Source organism: Apodemus sylvaticus, chromosome 17 (genome assembly GCF_947179515.1).
Source record: "Apodemus sylvaticus chromosome 17, mApoSyl1.1, whole genome shotgun sequence".
Lineage (NCBI taxonomy): Eukaryota > Metazoa > Chordata > Mammalia > Rodentia > Muridae > Apodemus > Apodemus sylvaticus.
In genome coordinates, this window is record NC_067488.1 from 23,921,360 (window position 1) to 23,938,464 (window position 17,105).

Genomic DNA, 17,105 nt, shown 5'->3' on the forward strand with positions numbered 1-17,105 from the left:
CCCAAGCCCGTACATTTTATTTCCACAAAATTATGAAAGTAAAAATCGCTGTAGAGTCTCATGATTGAGAAAAATCTTTGAAGAAGACACTTAAGTAGCAGGACTCTCATAATGAAGATGTCACACCCCTGTCCTTTGGGGGCAGGCATCCAATTTGGGTTCCTTTCTTAGTAACGTGGGAAACGATCATTCATAGTGTAGGCCTTGAACACCGTAGACCTTTGTTTGCATCATCTGAGAAGGGAGGAGCATCTGGGGTGTTTAGTTTCCTGCTCTTAGGTTCTCTGATGAAGCCCATTCTTGAATAACTACTTTGCCTCCTCTGGGATGCTGCCATTCAGGGCAGGGGCAGACATTTCAATTTTGGTAAATAGACAGTTCTACCACCTCAGTCATCAGAGTGTTTTTGTTTATTTGTTTTGTTATCGTTAATACACAGATCCTGCAGTTTAACCTTGAATATTTAAACATAGAAAGTTCTTTAGGCAAGATGTAGGAATGTATAAATTTAGACACCTTAATGATTCTATACCTATCTAGGTTTTGGAATCAAATAGTCTATTATACAAGGTATTTTGTATGTTCTTTGACACAGCATTGCTGATATAGTGTTTTAGTTATGAGTCTGGAGTTATGAATATGAGATAATAAAATTTTATACACTTATATTCTAAATTGCATTAAATATATTAGTATGTGTGTATACATTTATTAATGCACATATACATATTAGGTGTACATGCATAGTCGTCATGTGTATGTGTCACTAAAAATTCCTCAGTGAGACCTAGCATGTTACTCTGCATAAGGACTTATTTTTAATCTCTGCCCAAGGCCAGTGTTTACATAGCCTGTAGCTTTTGGCTGCTTGGCACTTTTATGCGGTAGTTACTAGTAATCCTTTGTGGCGAGCAGCTGCCTGATTTCTGGTGGCCAAATGCTACACTAACCGCGGCATCTATATTTGATCTAATGTATGCAAAAGAAAAATATAAATGGGAATTCAAAAGTATCCAATGAAGTCACGATTAAATATGGTTTGCATTTTTATGCAACAGTGAAATTAGTGTTCATTAGAATATTAGTGATACTCAAAATAAATTTTAAGATAGATTTTGTATTGCTGAGAATCACAACAAATCATACCTTAGTAATTTTCTCATAGGCAAATACTTCCAAAATAAATTATAAAAATCCTTTCAACTTTTTATTAGCAAGAATTGCTTTAATGTGGGCTGTGTGGGTATGTATTAGTATTTTGAGGTAGGAATATCAAAAAGGCAAAAACACCTGAAGCTATTTATGTCAACAAACATATCTGTTTATGGGTGGCTGACTTCATGCACGTTAAGAAAAAATACGTCTTATAAAGTGTATAGTTTGCCCCAAATTCTCATTTTACCAAAATTTGTTGTTTTAAGATAGAGATGTAAAACAAAAAAAGATAGAGAGGTGAGTAAGTGGTCTCAAACCCTCCCCTCGTAAGAGGTAATAGATTTTCTCAGAGTGGGCTGTGTCAGGGAATACAGTAGTACCTGGTGAGGGAAACTGTTGGGTTGAGTATATCTGTTGATTTTGAAGGTACTGTAACAAAGTACTTGAGGCTAGATGATTTATAAAAACAGGTAGTTGGGATTTTGCATCTGGGGAATCTAAGATCTAGGGGATCACATTTCACGAGGCCTTTTCATCTAAGGCATAATGTGGCTGAAGCCATTGAACAGGGAGCAAGAGGGAAGAAGAAAGGTGTTACAACAAGATCCTTCCATGAGGAGTATGTTTATCATTCACGGGCAGAGCCCTCATGGCCTAAGTATCCCTCATAGGTCCTGCCTCTGAAGATGGCTGCAGAAGGAATTAGGTTTCTAACACTTGTGTTTTACGGGGCACATTCAAACCACAGCCGTTTAAGCATCTTGAGTGTGGTGACCTAGATGCTTGCTCTTCTGAAAGCTGTCCTGTGTCCCCAACCTGGATCAGATGCTCATCCTGTGCTTCCCCTCAGAATTCTCTTGTGTATTAGCATAGAGGTTGCTGATATCATTGTCTGAGAAGTCACAAAACCTTGAACTTACTCTCTCCATTGCCAGGCTAGACCTCACAAAATGCCTAGCACATCCTAGCCGTGCGTATCTCTATATGTGTGGCAAGTCGGAAACTTGTGGTTTACAGTAATGAATGTATGGGTGATGGTTCTAATGTTTTATTTATTCACTTTACATCACAATATCAGCCCCTTCTCCTCCCAGATCCTCCTCACAGCTCCTCCCCTCAGTCCACCTCCCCTTCTCCTCTGAGAAGGGGTAGCCCTTCCCCAGGTTGCCACCTGCCCTCATCCCACACATCATTTACTGAAGGACTAGGCACATCCTTTCCCACTGAAGCAGACAAGGAGGCCCAGTTAGGGAAACAGGATCCACAGGCAGGCAACAGGTGCAGGGACAGCCCCTCCCCCACTCCAGTCGTTGGGGGACCTGTATGAAGACCAAGCTCCACATCTGCTACATGTGTGCCTGGGACCTACATGTGTACATGTGTGTCCAGTCCATGCTCGCTCTTTTGTTTTGGTCTCTGAGAGCCTCCAAGGGTCCAAATTACCCTGGCTCTGTTGGTCTTCCTGTGGAGTCCCTGTCCTCTTCAGGTCCCTCAAATATATATATATATGAAATCAGTGGGTGGTGGTGGCGCACACCTTTAATCCCAGCACTTCAGAGGCAGAGGCAGGTCTGGTTTGAGACCAGCCTGGTCTGCAGAGCAGGTTCCAGGACAGCCACTGCTACAAAGAGAAACCCTGTCTTAGACCCCCCCCCCCAAATAAAAAGGTTGTGATTTTATATTTAGGATTAAGAAGACATTTTAAGAAGATGGCTTTGACTTTTTTCCTAAAATGAAGTTAAGGCTAACATTCTTCCATTTTCTATGTACATTTTAAGGGGTATGTAATGGAAGTAGGAAACTCACAGGAGGCTTAAAACCCAACATTTAATTGTTCATTTGTTCCAATGGTTTAGTCCATGAAAGAAAATGTTAGAACAAGATCCACTGTGATCACGCCTCAGCCTTTGGCTCATGTGAGAGATAAATTCTACCGCTTTGGGCGCCACTGGTGTGCTGCCCAGATCCGCTTTACATGTTTACCACAGCCAAATGTGGTCCATTTCCCTAGAAAGCTATCCTAGCAGATGGCATGTCAGCCCCTGAGCCATAGCTAGCTCACATGGTCTGTACCATCCTAGCCTGAGTTGACTCAGATGTGCAGTTCACACCCCTGAGCTCCCAAAGGGCTCACACAGTCCGGCCACCACTTAAGATGACACCACCTCCTTTCTGGCTGCCTCGTCTGTCCTGTTTCCCTTCCTCCCCTGCCTCCTTTCGGATTTCCTCGCAAGATTAACATGGGTAGAAATCAGCCACATATGGATGCAGGACTACTTCTAAGAAACTGCCCCCAAGAATGTGGTAAAAATGGAAATTTGGCTCCCGTGGTACAGATCTCAGAGGAAGAGGAAGGGCTGGAGATGTAGCGCCATCACTGAGTACTTGCTTAGCTTGTACAAAGCCCCGAATTGACCACCCACACCATGAAAATATGAAAAACACTAAGAATGAATGACATTAGCGTTTCCTTCCATCCTGTACATTGCTAGACTCATTTTAGCCTCAGTTAACATCCACTTGCTGAGGGTGCCGCAGAGAACCCCAGGAACCATGATCTGTTAGTGTTTGTTCTGCTCAGTAGAAGGAACAGTGTTAGGAGTGGAACACTGAAATAGGATATAAGCTTCGCTCTAAACATACCAATCAGGTATGGCAGTACCTAAACCTGTTGTCTAGGCACAGAACACGAAACTAAGGAGCCTCTTTCTCATTAGCCACACACCCAGCTAAGCCCCTGAGTAAGAACCACATTCCACTGGGTTCCCTCCCAGACAGAATATGCTGTGTCTGTAAATCAGGCGTATGCAAACACATCCAGGACAGTGTCTTTCTGGTGTCAGCAGAGAGCTGAACACAGGCTCTTGCATTTTCACACTCAGCCCTCTGGGGTGTGGAGCAGGGTGTAAATGCATTACTTCCTGTCAGTCTTCTGGGGGAACAATGCAATTTTATTTGTTTAGAAATGTCTTCTAGGAAAATGTGTCACAGCTAAGCCCTCCTTTTGAAGAAGCCCCTGACTGTTGAGTGAGGGATATTTTCCTTCCGGGCACTGTTGGATCTGAAGCATGGAAGGCTCTTGACACTGTTCTGACCCAGGTTGCTTCTCCTTCTTGTCCATTCTTGGACAACATTGAAGGCAGGAACTAAATGGAATCCTGTCAAAACTGCTTTCATATGTGTCCACAGCCCTTCTTTGTCATATGAAAACATCATCTGAAAAAAAAACCCAATGTATTTTCAATTTTTCTTTTATTTTTTATTGAGAATTTCATACACTCATACAATACATTTTGATCAAATTTCTTCCCTATGCCTCCCCGCCTCCAATTCCTCTGCATCCACCGCAGGTTTTCTTTTCCAACTTCATGTTCTTCCTCTGTTTCTCCTCCTCCTCTTTCTCCTCCTCCTCCTCCTCCTCCTCCTCCTCCTCCTCCTCTTTCTCCTCCTCCTCTTCCTCCTCCTCCTCCTCCTTGTCCTCCTTCTCCTCCTTCTCTTCCCCTCCTTGTTGATCTTAGTTTGGGTTTTGTTGCTGGGAAGAGACATCCTGACACTGGCAACTCTTGTAAACAAAGGCATTTAACTTGGGGCTAGCTTACAGTTTCAGAGGTTTAGTCCACTATTGTCGTGGTGGGGAACATGGCAGCATGCAGGCAGGCATGGTGCTGGAGAAGGAACTGAGAGTGCTATGTCTGGTCCACAGACAGCAGGAGGAGACTGTGTGTCACAGTCTTGTGCTTGAGCACAGGAGACCTCAAAGCCACCCCCACAGTGACACATGACACACCTCCTAATAGTGCCACTCCCTACAGCCAAGCATTCCAACGCTTTAGGGGCCATACCTATTCAAACCACCACCAGTGTTGTTGCTGTTTTTGTTTTTTAACTCCCCTGGGTGTGCATAGTCCTGCGGATTGTGAGTGGAGCGTGGGAAGTCTCTCAGGGGATCTCTGAAGAAACCTCCTCTCCCCACCTAGGCGGGTATCTCAGCTAGGGATGGAAGTTCATAAACCTTTCCCAACTCCAGCTCCAGGAGGCCTGTTGTCGTCCTCTGACTTCCAAGGCCACCCCACACAGGGAGCACAACACATGAGCACAAGCGTTCATATGCACATAAATAAATAAAAGCTTAAATAAGGTTAATATTTTAAAACTCCTTTACATGAAGATTTTTCTGCCCTTTCTCCCTTCCACATTTTCTCATTTATAAACCGAGGCTGTTGGGCTGGAAGATCCTGATCATCTCTCACACACAGTGGTTAGTGGATGTTCTTTTCCCAGGAAACACTACATTTAGAATCCAGTTAAGATCATTCATTCATGACAAGGCCTCCCTGGGATTTTCTTGAGTTTACTGTGCATCCAAGACTGGTCTCAAATTTTCATGCAATCCCCCTGCCTCGGCCATCTGAGTACTGAGAGAGGCGTGAACCATCACACATTACTAAAAATAAGTTTATTTATTACCCTTACATCAGAATAAAATTCTGTTGTTTAATTAATCGGTCCAAGGAAGGATGGAGAGAGACAGAGAGACAGAGAGACAGAGACAGTGTGTATGTAACTTAGTCTGTGTCAGGACTTATCTTTAGGCAAAGCCTCACTGTGTAACCCAGGCTAGCCTCAAACTCATATTGTCCCAGCCCACAGGGACATTGAGTATTGAGGCTAGAGTTGAGTATTGAGATTATAGATGCATATCATCACATCCAGTTCGAACTCTAATAGCTTTTACTTATGTGAAAACCAGAAATATTATAAAAATGACAACAATACCAATAACAATGTATCATCCTTGGATAATGCCATAACGACCTAAACATGTAAGTGCCTTTACACAGAGCAGGGCAAGGAAATACAGTCCAATAACAGCTATCTCTTGCCTGCAGCCCAGCTGCCAGCAGCAGGGTGGGTGGAAGAGCAGGAGTCTCTGCCTCGCATGGTCCTTCCGCAGCCTCTGCCTTGGAGTTTCTTCAGTGCTCAGCCTGAGAGGGACTAGAAAGTGGAGCGCCACCTGCAGGAAATGTGTGTGAGCCGAGGCTGGCTCTGGCCCCCTTTTTTGGCCAGCACTCAGGTGTGAGGCTGCACTTAGACTGTAAGGAGGCTGGAAAAGGAAGCCAAGCAGTGTGCCAGGCAGAAAAGGCAAGCAGGGCACACGGGTGAGCATTCGCCTCCCTGGCTGCCCTTTGTGCTAAGACTCATCTGCACCTTGAGGGTTTGAGAGCATTGAGGGCTTGGGCGACCTTCTCACGCACTCACCCTATGCTGCCATCTCCTGCGGACTCCCTCCCACAAGCGCTCCTTCCCCAACAGCATTGTTTGGTACCTGGTGCTGGAAGAGGTGATACAGTTGTAGAATTCTTGTGTTGATAAGATAGATTTCCATGCCCTCGAGAGGGGAAGGAGAGCCTAGGGCTAAAGTGGTGGGAATTGTCAGAAAGGTAGAGGAGAAAAGAAAGCAGAGGATGCTAGTCAGGGGGGCTTGGGATGGGACAGAGGCTTCTTACAGAAAAGCCTCATGGTGAAACGGTGGTTATTTGTTCCAGCAGTAGGTGGTTATTTGTCCCGGCAGTAGGAGGTGATACTTTGAAAACTTTGATGAACTTATAAAGTTTAGACTGAAGGTTCATTCTCATCCTAACCACATCAGAAGGGCTGGCATTTATAATTGTGAGAATAAGCCATCCTAGCTGTTAATATTTTTTACACTCATAAAAATAGCCAAGTACACTTATCCAATGCTCAGAAAGTTGTTTTTCTAAGGGACAGCATTTGGTTGAGGGGGGCTGTTTTAGTAATTTTTTTCTCTTCTGAAGTAGAACAGGAAGCAGGTATATACCCCGTGATGAGCCCAGGGCAGGAGAAGACACTCAGAGAAATTTTCCCAGATCAAAACTGTCACCACCGCAAGGCACCTGGCTCCATTAAGTTTCTCCAGAGCCGAGAATTGCAGATAATTGCCTTTCTTCCCTTATTGCAATATAGACTCTCGACAGGGTACATTTCTCACTCAAGACTTGTGGATCCTGAAAGGCATTAATCCACTTTCTGGTCTGGACATTAATTATAAGGTACAGAACTTATTTATGTGTTATGTCTGGTTTAATGAACTTTCTGAAATGAAGTTGCTGTTTAAGTTTAGAAGTGGCATTTCTCACACCTATGGCCCATGCACTTGGGCCACTTATTGGAGCCAACAGACAGAAAACACTTTCCAAAAACAATTCCTAAAGGGTTTAACAACAGTGTGTCCTTGGTAGTCCAGAGCAGGTGGCAGGATTTGTGCATTAGATGTTCAAAGGAATTTGACGATCATCTCCTGGAAGCCATGTAGCAACCACGGGTTTAACATACCATTTCTTTACCCCAGGGATTTCCCGGAAAAGATGGTTCCTCTGGGCCTCCAGGACCACCTGGACCAATTGTGAGTATTTCTAGAAACTTCTAGGATGCATTCTGTTTTAAAGCATTTTTTTTTTTTTGGTAGAAATTTTGCCTACTGGCCTTTCCAGCTGCTACTTTTTTGTTGTTATTTTGTAGCAACGGTTGGTCTCTTGGTACAAGCCTTTATCATCCTTTAAAATTGACAAATCCAGACAGTTTAATTAGTCACTGAGCCATTTTTTTCTGTAAGGTTGTCTCCATGCATTTAGTGTGTGTAAGACTTGAAATTCATAGAACCACGCCTTAGCAAACCTATGGAGATTTAAAGACGGCCTTATATGTGGTCATCGGGCAGAGTCATGAGCAATGACTCCCAAAACATTCGTGATGGGGAAGGAAGCTGTTGGGGTATGCGCTGTTTTCCCTGCTTGAAAGTTGGCTGTGATCCATTGCATATATGAACTTTCACCTTTGTCCCATTTCTTGCTTCTATTTTAGGGCATTCCTGGAGCCCCTGGTGTCCCAGGGATCACAGGCAGCATGGGACCACAAGGAGCCCTGGGGCCACCTGTGAGTACTCACTGTTCAGAATATATGTCCCGATGTCTAAATTTACCAGCATCTCTGTGGATCAGAAGTGTTTGCTCAGATGCCAAGCATGGTGGTATTCACCTGAATCCCAGTACTTGGGATGCACAGACAGGCAGATCTTTGTGTGTTTAGGTCAGCCTTGTCTGTATACCAAGTTCCAGGATAGCCGTGGTTACATAGAGATACTCTGTTTCAAAAAGTTATAGAACATGTTTATTCACCATTGGACTTAATGGGATTCCCAGAAGGTTGGAGCTTTAAGATCAAGTTGTGCATATACCATGACTAAGGTTAAATGGTCCTGCTGGAATGTAGGACATGCTCTTGCTTAAATGTGTCCCCATGGCTCGCTCTGTATTTACCTATGTGAACCCAGTCAGTATCATCTGTCAAGATTGGGTATCACAGCTAAATGTTCAATCATGTTTGCCTCCCGAGAGGGAAAATACAAAACTGTAGAAATTGAAAGTAATGTATTTTTACACCTTCCATTCAATCACAGAGTGCATTAAAAGCACAGGCACACATAAGCAGACTGTGTAGATCAAAGTGCAATGAGAAGAGTCTGTGTCCTCTCACCTTTCTAGACGCTTCATTGGCATTTAAATTGGCAAACAAAGGAACAGGGCAAGGAGCCCAGAGAAGCAGCATGTCTGTACCTCATCCGTGAACTCTGTGAACTCATGTGGAACTCTCACCAAAGCCATTCCCCATGTTTTCGGCGACTTGCAAGATGCTCACTGTAGACTTAGATATCAGCATTTTGGCAGCATCTGTGCTGAACAGAGTTACCTATAAACTAAAGCTACTGTGCTGTAGAAAAGTCTACCTTGCAAACCTGCTGAGGGTATGTAGAACAGAGATGTGTGACAGAAGGGTGTAGAGGCTGGTATGAATTCCATCTTTAGTTCCACCAATGTCGTCTTTTGGTCCCATTTTCCATGGCCATCTCTCTTCTACAGGTAGGAAAGAGTCTTGCCTTTAAGAACCTGTCTGTATAATCTCCCTAGAAAATTCCCAAGTCCTTAACTAAATTCTCTTTGCAAAGTCCTTTAGTCTGTTTAAAGTGACTTATTCACAAGTTCTGGGTACTGCATTTCAACATGTAAGGAAGGCAGGGAACCGTTTTTACCAGAGATACTGGGTTGGATCTCTTCCTCTCTGTTTCCAGCTGTCCTTGTTGCTGTTTATCCTCGGAATACATCTCAGTACAATTTTCAATCCTCAGAGTCCTTCTCTGTGCTATGGTGCACACCGCACATACCTACACACACCTGTGGGACACCCAGAAAAATAAATATGGGTTTAACAAACAAATCCTGGTTTGTACATCCTCATAAACACCAGCATTAGAAAGCTGTGCACTTACCCCAACTGACTTCTCACTGTCCAAAACTACCAAACATCTAATTCCTCCCAAGGCATTGGCTTAAATACAGAGCCCTCCTGTCATGGATTTCAGGCATAATGAGACTTGTAAAGGGGCTTGACTCTCCTGTTTTCAAATCCAGCTAGTACTGGGTCACAGAAGAAAACCGGGTGACTTTGTTTTCAGATATCTTCTTTAATCAAAAAGACATTGCCATATTTGATCCTGTGTGTGGAAACACACACATACATGCACTCATGCATGTACACACTCATGCATGTCCACACACAAGCATGCATGCACATGTGCATGCACACATACACATACATGCACGGATGCATACACTCGTGTACACACACACACACACACACACACACACACACGAAAGCATACCCAGATTGTGTCTGTTCTCTCTCTCCTTCTCATCTTCCTGTCAATCCTCTCCATCTACTCACCTGGTTCACCCTAGAAGGTCTTAGAAACATTCTGCTACTAGGTTTCACTCTGCTCCTCAAGATGTACTTTAGGGAACCAGAGTTCCGGAATTCATCCTCCAGACTTAGAGAGCAAAGGCTTCCACCAAAGAAGTTTCAGAGGTAGCAGATGCTCAAACCAGCGGAACCATGGCAACACTTAGGGCATCCAAGACTTTGAATCATCCCAAATACAGTAAGAAAACAGGGAGATGTTGCTTTACCATGGTTAGATAGAGAAAGGCAAACCTGAATGTGCAGAAGGAGGAGGAGGAGACCTTTTTCTTACTCACATCCCCTAGGACTAGTATTTCTTACCCCAGGATATGGAAACACAAGCCATGATTGGTCCTAAGCCAAGAGGGGTGGAATGAAAAGGGACAGAAGAAGGCAAACACCAAGGCCTCAGGAGAATTTAAATGGGGTGTAGAGGGGCAGAGTAAGCCCAGGAGGATGAGGGCGACACTTCCTCAAATACCCACCTGGCCTAGTGTGCATCGGCATTAGACTCTAAACATGGGACACACTAAAATACCTACAGTCACCACAAACAGATCACCTAATGTTAGTCTTATCAACTATCAGCAGAGAAAGGCATTTGGTGTCCACAAGAGAGGCTTCATGCCTCTTCTGACACTTTTATCAGAAGCAGAAGGTGGTCTATAACTGCTGGGTAGGGATGCCACAGCCGGCTCGTGCGGGCCCTCAACCGAAGCAAGTTGTTCTCCACACTGGAGTACAGGATTTTCCCTGCGTCCAGGCCGCCAGCTCCCACATGCCTGCTGGCTGCCAGGCTGGGATGATTGTTAAAGCAGGCTCCCTGTTGTGCTGTTGCGGCCTTGATTGATTTCACATAGATATCTGTCTAGGAAAATGAGGGAAAGGAACCAAGAAAGACAGGCTGAGCCACAGAAAACAGCAGTGTGTTTCCTACAGTAGATGCCAGCGGTGCTTGCTTCTGAACAGTACCTTCTACACCAGCTCCTTGGGTGCATGACCAGGGCTGCTGCCAGGTGTCTAATCCCGCCCTAGGCATTGGCTTAAGTACAGTGCTCTCCTGCCATGGGCTGCATACGTGATGAGGCTTGTGAACAGGCTTCTTACTTCTGAGGCCACATTTTCGTAGGTAAACCTATTATTTAAAGAGCCCTGTATAAAACGTTCAAATATGTTGCATCTATGTGGGGCTCTTATCCAGAGGAGCTGCATAACTGAACACAATCATCTAGCCTACATTTTATGTAAATCCTCCCTATCTCAGGCAGAGTCTTCTGTTTCTTGATGTCTGTCTTGTGGCTGCAAGATAGCTCCAGGATGTCATTGTACTTATATACCTCTTTACCATCAGAGATGTAGAGTACTTTCTACATATTTGTGAGAAGAAGGGAAGGAAGAAAGAGAGAGGAAGAGAAAAGGAGAAGTGCTTAAAACCCAGAAATGTTCCTATCCAAAGGAAAGATAGGGACAAAAAAATAGAGACTGAAGGGAAGGCCATTTAGAGACCGCCCCACCTAGGGATCCATCCTATCTGAAGACAACAAAGCCCCCATACTATTGCTGATGCTAAGAAGTATATGCTCACAAGAGCCTGGTATGGCTGTTCCCTGAGAGGTTCTACCAGTACCTGACCAATATAGATGCAGATACACACAACCAACCATCGGACTGAGCCCAGGGACCCCAATGGAAGAGCTAGGAGAAGGACTGAAGGAGCAGAAGGGGATTGAAACCCCATAGGAAGAACAACAATATCAACTATCAACTAACTGGAACACCCAGAGCTCCCGGGAACTAAACAAGCATTCAAAGAGTATACATGGAGGGATCCATGGCCCCAGCTACATACGTAGCAGAGAATTTCCTTATCTGATGTCAGTGGGAGGGGAGCCCTTGGTCCTATGGAAGCTTGATATCTAGCATAGGGGGGATGCCAGAGCCATGAGACAGGAGTGGGTGAATGTGTAGAGGAATACTCTCATAGAGGCAATGGGGAGGGGGATAGGGAAATGGGGGGATGGGATGGGGGGGTCTGTGGAGGGGGTCTGGGAAGGAAGATATCATTTGAAATGTAAACTAATAAAATGATTAGCAAAGAAAAAAGAAAAGAAGAAGATGGGATGTGGCAGGAGAAGAGAGGAAAAGAGAGGAGAGAGCATTTATACCCTCAGGCTGCTGCCTAGGGAGATGAGGTTACTCTTACTGTCTGGGGCAGGACACGGAGGGTCTTGAAGCCCGCTGAGGGCTGGTTTGTGTAACACGCACCTTCAACGTGTGGGCTTTGGACTCTGAGACCATTCTCTCCCTTTCAGCCCCAAACTCCTGTGGATCTATGAATGTAGCTACTGTATTTCTTTATATTTCAAGTGTTCCTGAAATGAAAGGGGAAAAAAGCCACTTTTTCCTGCCTCCATCTACAGGGACTATGTGTTTTCCCTCAAAGCATACTTTGGTGGAGTTATGGGCCTTCATGTGCTCAGGAATTTTTATTTTGTTTTTTTTTGTTTTGTTTTGTTTTTACTTTGCAAAAATCAAAGGAAATATGTCAGTGAAGTTGGAATCAACCATAATTACTTGCTGTATGTACTATTTCCCTAAGAAGAGCTTTCTTTTACTGAGACTGCATAGTTGTATCCCTTAGCAACTCAGTACCTTAGCATCATGAGACTGAGTCTGGGGAGTTTCAGGCCTAATTAAACACAGATATCTCTTTATACCAGAAAATGCCAGTAGCGAATGCTGTCTATTTATCTCACCAAGTTTGGCCTCTAATTTCTTTGTTTAAATATGACACATTTTCAAACACGCTGGTATAAAAAGCGTCACTGAAGGAAATGTAGACAGACATGTTGGTGTCAGAATGAAAGTGTTGAAGACTGAAGCTTTTCTGTGCTTTTGTTTGTTTGTTAACACAATATCGCACTGTGTGGCCCAAGTTGGGCTTGAAGTCAGGGTAATATTCCTGCTTCAGTACTCTAAGTGTGTGAGCCACCATGCCTGGCTCAAAATCTTTTTTTTTTTAATGACTTCATTCTGAATCACTAGAATTAGGTATGTGGGGGTGCCGCATGCCTGCTTGATTTTTGTCTGCGTTAGGAAAATTTTTTTCTTCCTTGGAATAGAGGATTCTGGCTCATGGCTGTTATAAGCAGCACCCTCTTCTAACCAAGCAACAGATAGAACCTTAGTCCAAAAATTAACCCTAACTTACATACAGCTTTTCCATGTCTCTTACTGTGTGATCTGGGGCAAATGATTTAAGCTGTCCATGCATGGTTTTCCTGTAAACTAGAACTGTCTCATGCAGTTGTTATAAGGACGGCATGAATTAACCTCACAGGAATGTTAAAGGGACAAAAAAAACCCCAACTATCTTACAAGGCTATTGGAAAGGGTTAACTGAGTGAATGCATATGAGATACCCAGAACAGTATCTGGCTAAGGCAAAAGTATTCGTCGTTAAAATTTACCATTTCTGAATAAATTAAAATGCCAGTTCTTTACTTTTGACTGCTGGCTTTTGCTTTGTATCTAATGCCCCCAAAGTTGTTTCCTTTTTACACAGTAGTGTCATATGTAACTCTTGTGCCCATCAGGATCTCTCAGAGAACATCTCTGGGATTTTGTCCTCTTGAAATCAGAGATGCCAGGCAGCAAGGAAGGAGGGCGTGGGTTGCATTTATTTACAAAATTAATTTAGGCTGGTACACACAGAGAGAAGGGGAAGATGAGAGGGAGAGGGAGAGAGAGGGAGTTGTATAAACCTTGTTTTTGCAAACAAGTTTTTCTTGTAGAAGTAAGTGGATATTTTTTTTTTTAAAGAATCAACACTTTTCTAACCCTCTAGCAATGCACCGTAGTGTGTTTTAGATGTTTTTCTTCTGTTGCTTTTCAATCCAAGTAGTTGAAGCAAAGTACAGATTGACTAATAATACAGATTTGAAATGAAGCCAGACCATCCATTCATTCTGTTAACATGTATGTTTGAGCCCCTGCTATATTGCAGGCAGTCTCTGGATCTGGGGATATGGAAATCTCTTAGCTAGATACAGACCCAACCTTGTGGAACTCACATGCCAACCAGGAGCTGCTTTCCTTCTAGAAATTGGAATCCTCTCACAAACTCTTTGCCAACATATTTCCAAACCTTCAGCATGTCATGAGACTATAAACTGTGAGCCTTCTTCTCTAGAGATTCTTTCACTGAATCCTCCTGGAGTAAGGAGCCAAAGTTTGAATTTTTCCCCAAATATTTGTTCTTCTTAAAAATTTTTATTTATTTCATTTTTATTAGTTCTTAGAGAACTTTACATATGTTGTGATCATATTTACATTTCTATTCAACTCTTTCCAGATCCATTCTCACTTTTCTACCTACCCAACTTTTGTTGGGTAGGTCTACCTACTCATATATTGTTGGGTGTGGGGCCTTCCACTGGAGTGCAGCCAATTTATCAGAGGCTCATGATTAGAGAAAACAGTCTCTTTCACTACTAGAAGCTATCAATTGCCACTCCTTGGCTAGAGGTGAGACTTTGTACCCACCTCCCCTTCCTTCTTCTTCTTTTTTCTGTTTTTTTTCTTCTTTTTATATACAAAGATATTTTAAATTTTTGTTTGTTTAATTATGTGTATATGTGTGTGGGTCTGTGCACATGGGCGCACTGCTTACAGAGGCCAGAAGAGGGCATTGAATTTCCTGAAGCTAGAGTTACAGCTGATTCACCCTGTGAGAACCCAGATCCTGTTGAAGAGCAGTATTCTCTGTTAGCTGCTGAACTATCTCTGCAGCCCCCAAATTTTGAAATATACACAATATTGAATAAAATTTCAAGTGAATACTATATAGCCAGTGCCAAGATTCTGTGATGATATACATACAGAATGCACGTGTGTTTTCAATTAAAAGTCACTTGTGCTTAGCTGATTAAAGATCTAATGTTTCATCTTGGAAAATTATCTGATAACACACCAAAGGATAAATTTACAGTTACTGTCAATAATATAGTTAATATTTTATCATTTTGGGGGGCAGGATAAAAGGAAATGCAAATTCAGGGAAATAAATGGCAGTCCCAGAATCCAATTTAATATTGGATGTAGGCAAATGTTTGAATGCTAACTTTATGCAGGGATTTGTATAATCAGTCTCAGTAATTTGAGAAGAAAAAATTTATGGTAAGTTTTAGAAATCTCTATCATGAAGTCCAGGAATTAACCTATTAAACATAAACAACAATAAAGATGTACTGTTGGAGACTTGATTCTCAAACTGAGCAAGCACTATGTTACAATGTCTCGGCTGATGACACTAAAGCTGTAATAACTACAGTTAATACTTGGATCAATTATTCCTATTTATAATAGACTGGGCCTGTGAGAAGGAGAACGTAGAATTTTCAGGAACAGGAGATAGGGAGTTTGGGACCAAACTATAAAATACTTTCTTTCTTTACTTACTTAAGACTTGGACTTTGTCGCAAATATAAGCATCACTATGTGATTTAGAAGGACAGAGTGCTGCTACCAGTCAAGTCACTGGCTTGCTTCACTTGTATGCTGGTGGCTTCCAGGAAGGAAGAGACCAGTGATTGTGTACGTGGGTCATGGGAAGGGAGGTCAGAATGTTGTAAATGCCTGGTAGGAGATGCTAAACGCAGGCGGACTTGAGAAGTGTAGGTTTTAAAAGGACTGGTGTGCATGCATGTGCATGTGTGCATGCATACAACTCTGTGTGTGTGTGCATGTGTGTGTGCATGTGTGTGTGCATGTGTGTGTGCATGTGTGTGTGCATGTGTGTGTGCATGTGTATGTGCATGTGTGTGTGCATGTGTGTATGCATGTGTGTGTGTGTGTGTGTGTTAAGTAGAATTAACGGGCTCTGCTGGAAAGAGAAAGGAGAAATGGTGGACTGTTGCCACCTGATCAGGAGAGGTCACTGTTGGTTTCTCTTCCCCCATGGCCTCCTGCACTCCACCTATGACTGTGTGTGTATCTTGAAATCAACTGGCGAAGAATCCTTCCCACTGCCAACATCCGAAAACACTACAAGTCCCAACATTCTGTTTCCCTGGACCCTATGCAGTGAATCAAGAATTTTGGACTTGGGTAGCTTAGCAAAGCAGAGTTTGAACTTCACATTGCATTTGCTTTGGGACCTGTTGAGACTGAAGTAGGAGCAGGAAACAGTCTGACGATGTGCTGTGTTCCACCCACGGATTCTACTTACACCTCTAGGAGTGATCGCAGAAAGGCCACAGCCATATTGCCTGTGGGATGACAAAAAAAGTGAGATTGCCTTCTGAGGACATCTGTTTCCCTTTTAAGCAGAAACACTGGAAACATTGTATTTATCAATAAATATTTTACAGTAACAGTAAATTGTCTTATTGTCAAATGTAACAAAGTCATGGCTTTAAACAAGAATTCAGCTGAGAATACATGCACACATGAGTCTCCATGTTGTAGACACTGTGGGAGACTCATGCTATCACTGCACAGGCAGCAGAATGAGGCCATGGGCTTTCACGGTGCCATCTCTTCCTTTAACTGCTAGATTCAATGGAGTTCTTTGCATTTCTTATAGATATGCATTTCTAGACCTCTTATTAAAAAACTTCCTAGAAGTTTTTATGGAATTGTTATGAAGCAGTCTATAGAGTTCATCCCACTGTGTGGTGATCGGTGTAGGAAGCTGCGAAGGATAACCATGGTGGTAGGTTACATAGCAGTACTGCTATACCATTCTACTCTCATAGCTCCAAACTGCCACACCTCTGCATGAAAGATGCAGAGGAGTTAAGTGTGTATATCAGCCGTTCTGCACGGTGGGACTACAAGTTGCTCCCTGCTTTATTCCCGTTGCCTGTTTTCACCCATGTTTGGAAGAAACGCCTCTGTCAGCTAGGAAGAGATGTACTCCATTGACTCGTTGCTGAGCACAGCATCCTAAGTAACTTGAAATCTATTCTTCACTTTTCACAGGGTGTCCCCGGAGCGAAGGGAGAGCGAGGTGAACGAGTAAGTCATCTAAGGGCGCCTCTGGCTGTAGGTGGCTGCACGTAGCCCTTGCCTAAGCCTCAGGAGGAATGGCCATTGCCACCTGCCGTACTCATTGCTGATCCAGTAGTCTTCCA

General features: G+C 43.3%; 1 protein-coding gene across 3 annotated transcripts in view; it reads left to right on the forward strand.

Moving 5' to 3' along the window:
• Col14a1 (collagen type XIV alpha 1 chain) overlaps window positions 1-17,105 on the forward strand; it is a 216,402-nt gene that overhangs the window by 176,543 nt on the left and 22,754 nt on the right. For all 3 annotated transcript variants that reach the window (XM_052160565.1, XM_052160567.1, XM_052160566.1), the window contains exons 41-43: window positions 7,526-7,579; window positions 8,038-8,109; window positions 16,954-16,989. In XM_052160565.1, the coding sequence (XP_052016525.1) occupies window positions 7,526-7,579; window positions 8,038-8,109; window positions 16,954-16,989 (162 nt within the window). The remainder of the gene's footprint in view (window positions 1-7,525; window positions 7,580-8,037; window positions 8,110-16,953; window positions 16,990-17,105) is intronic.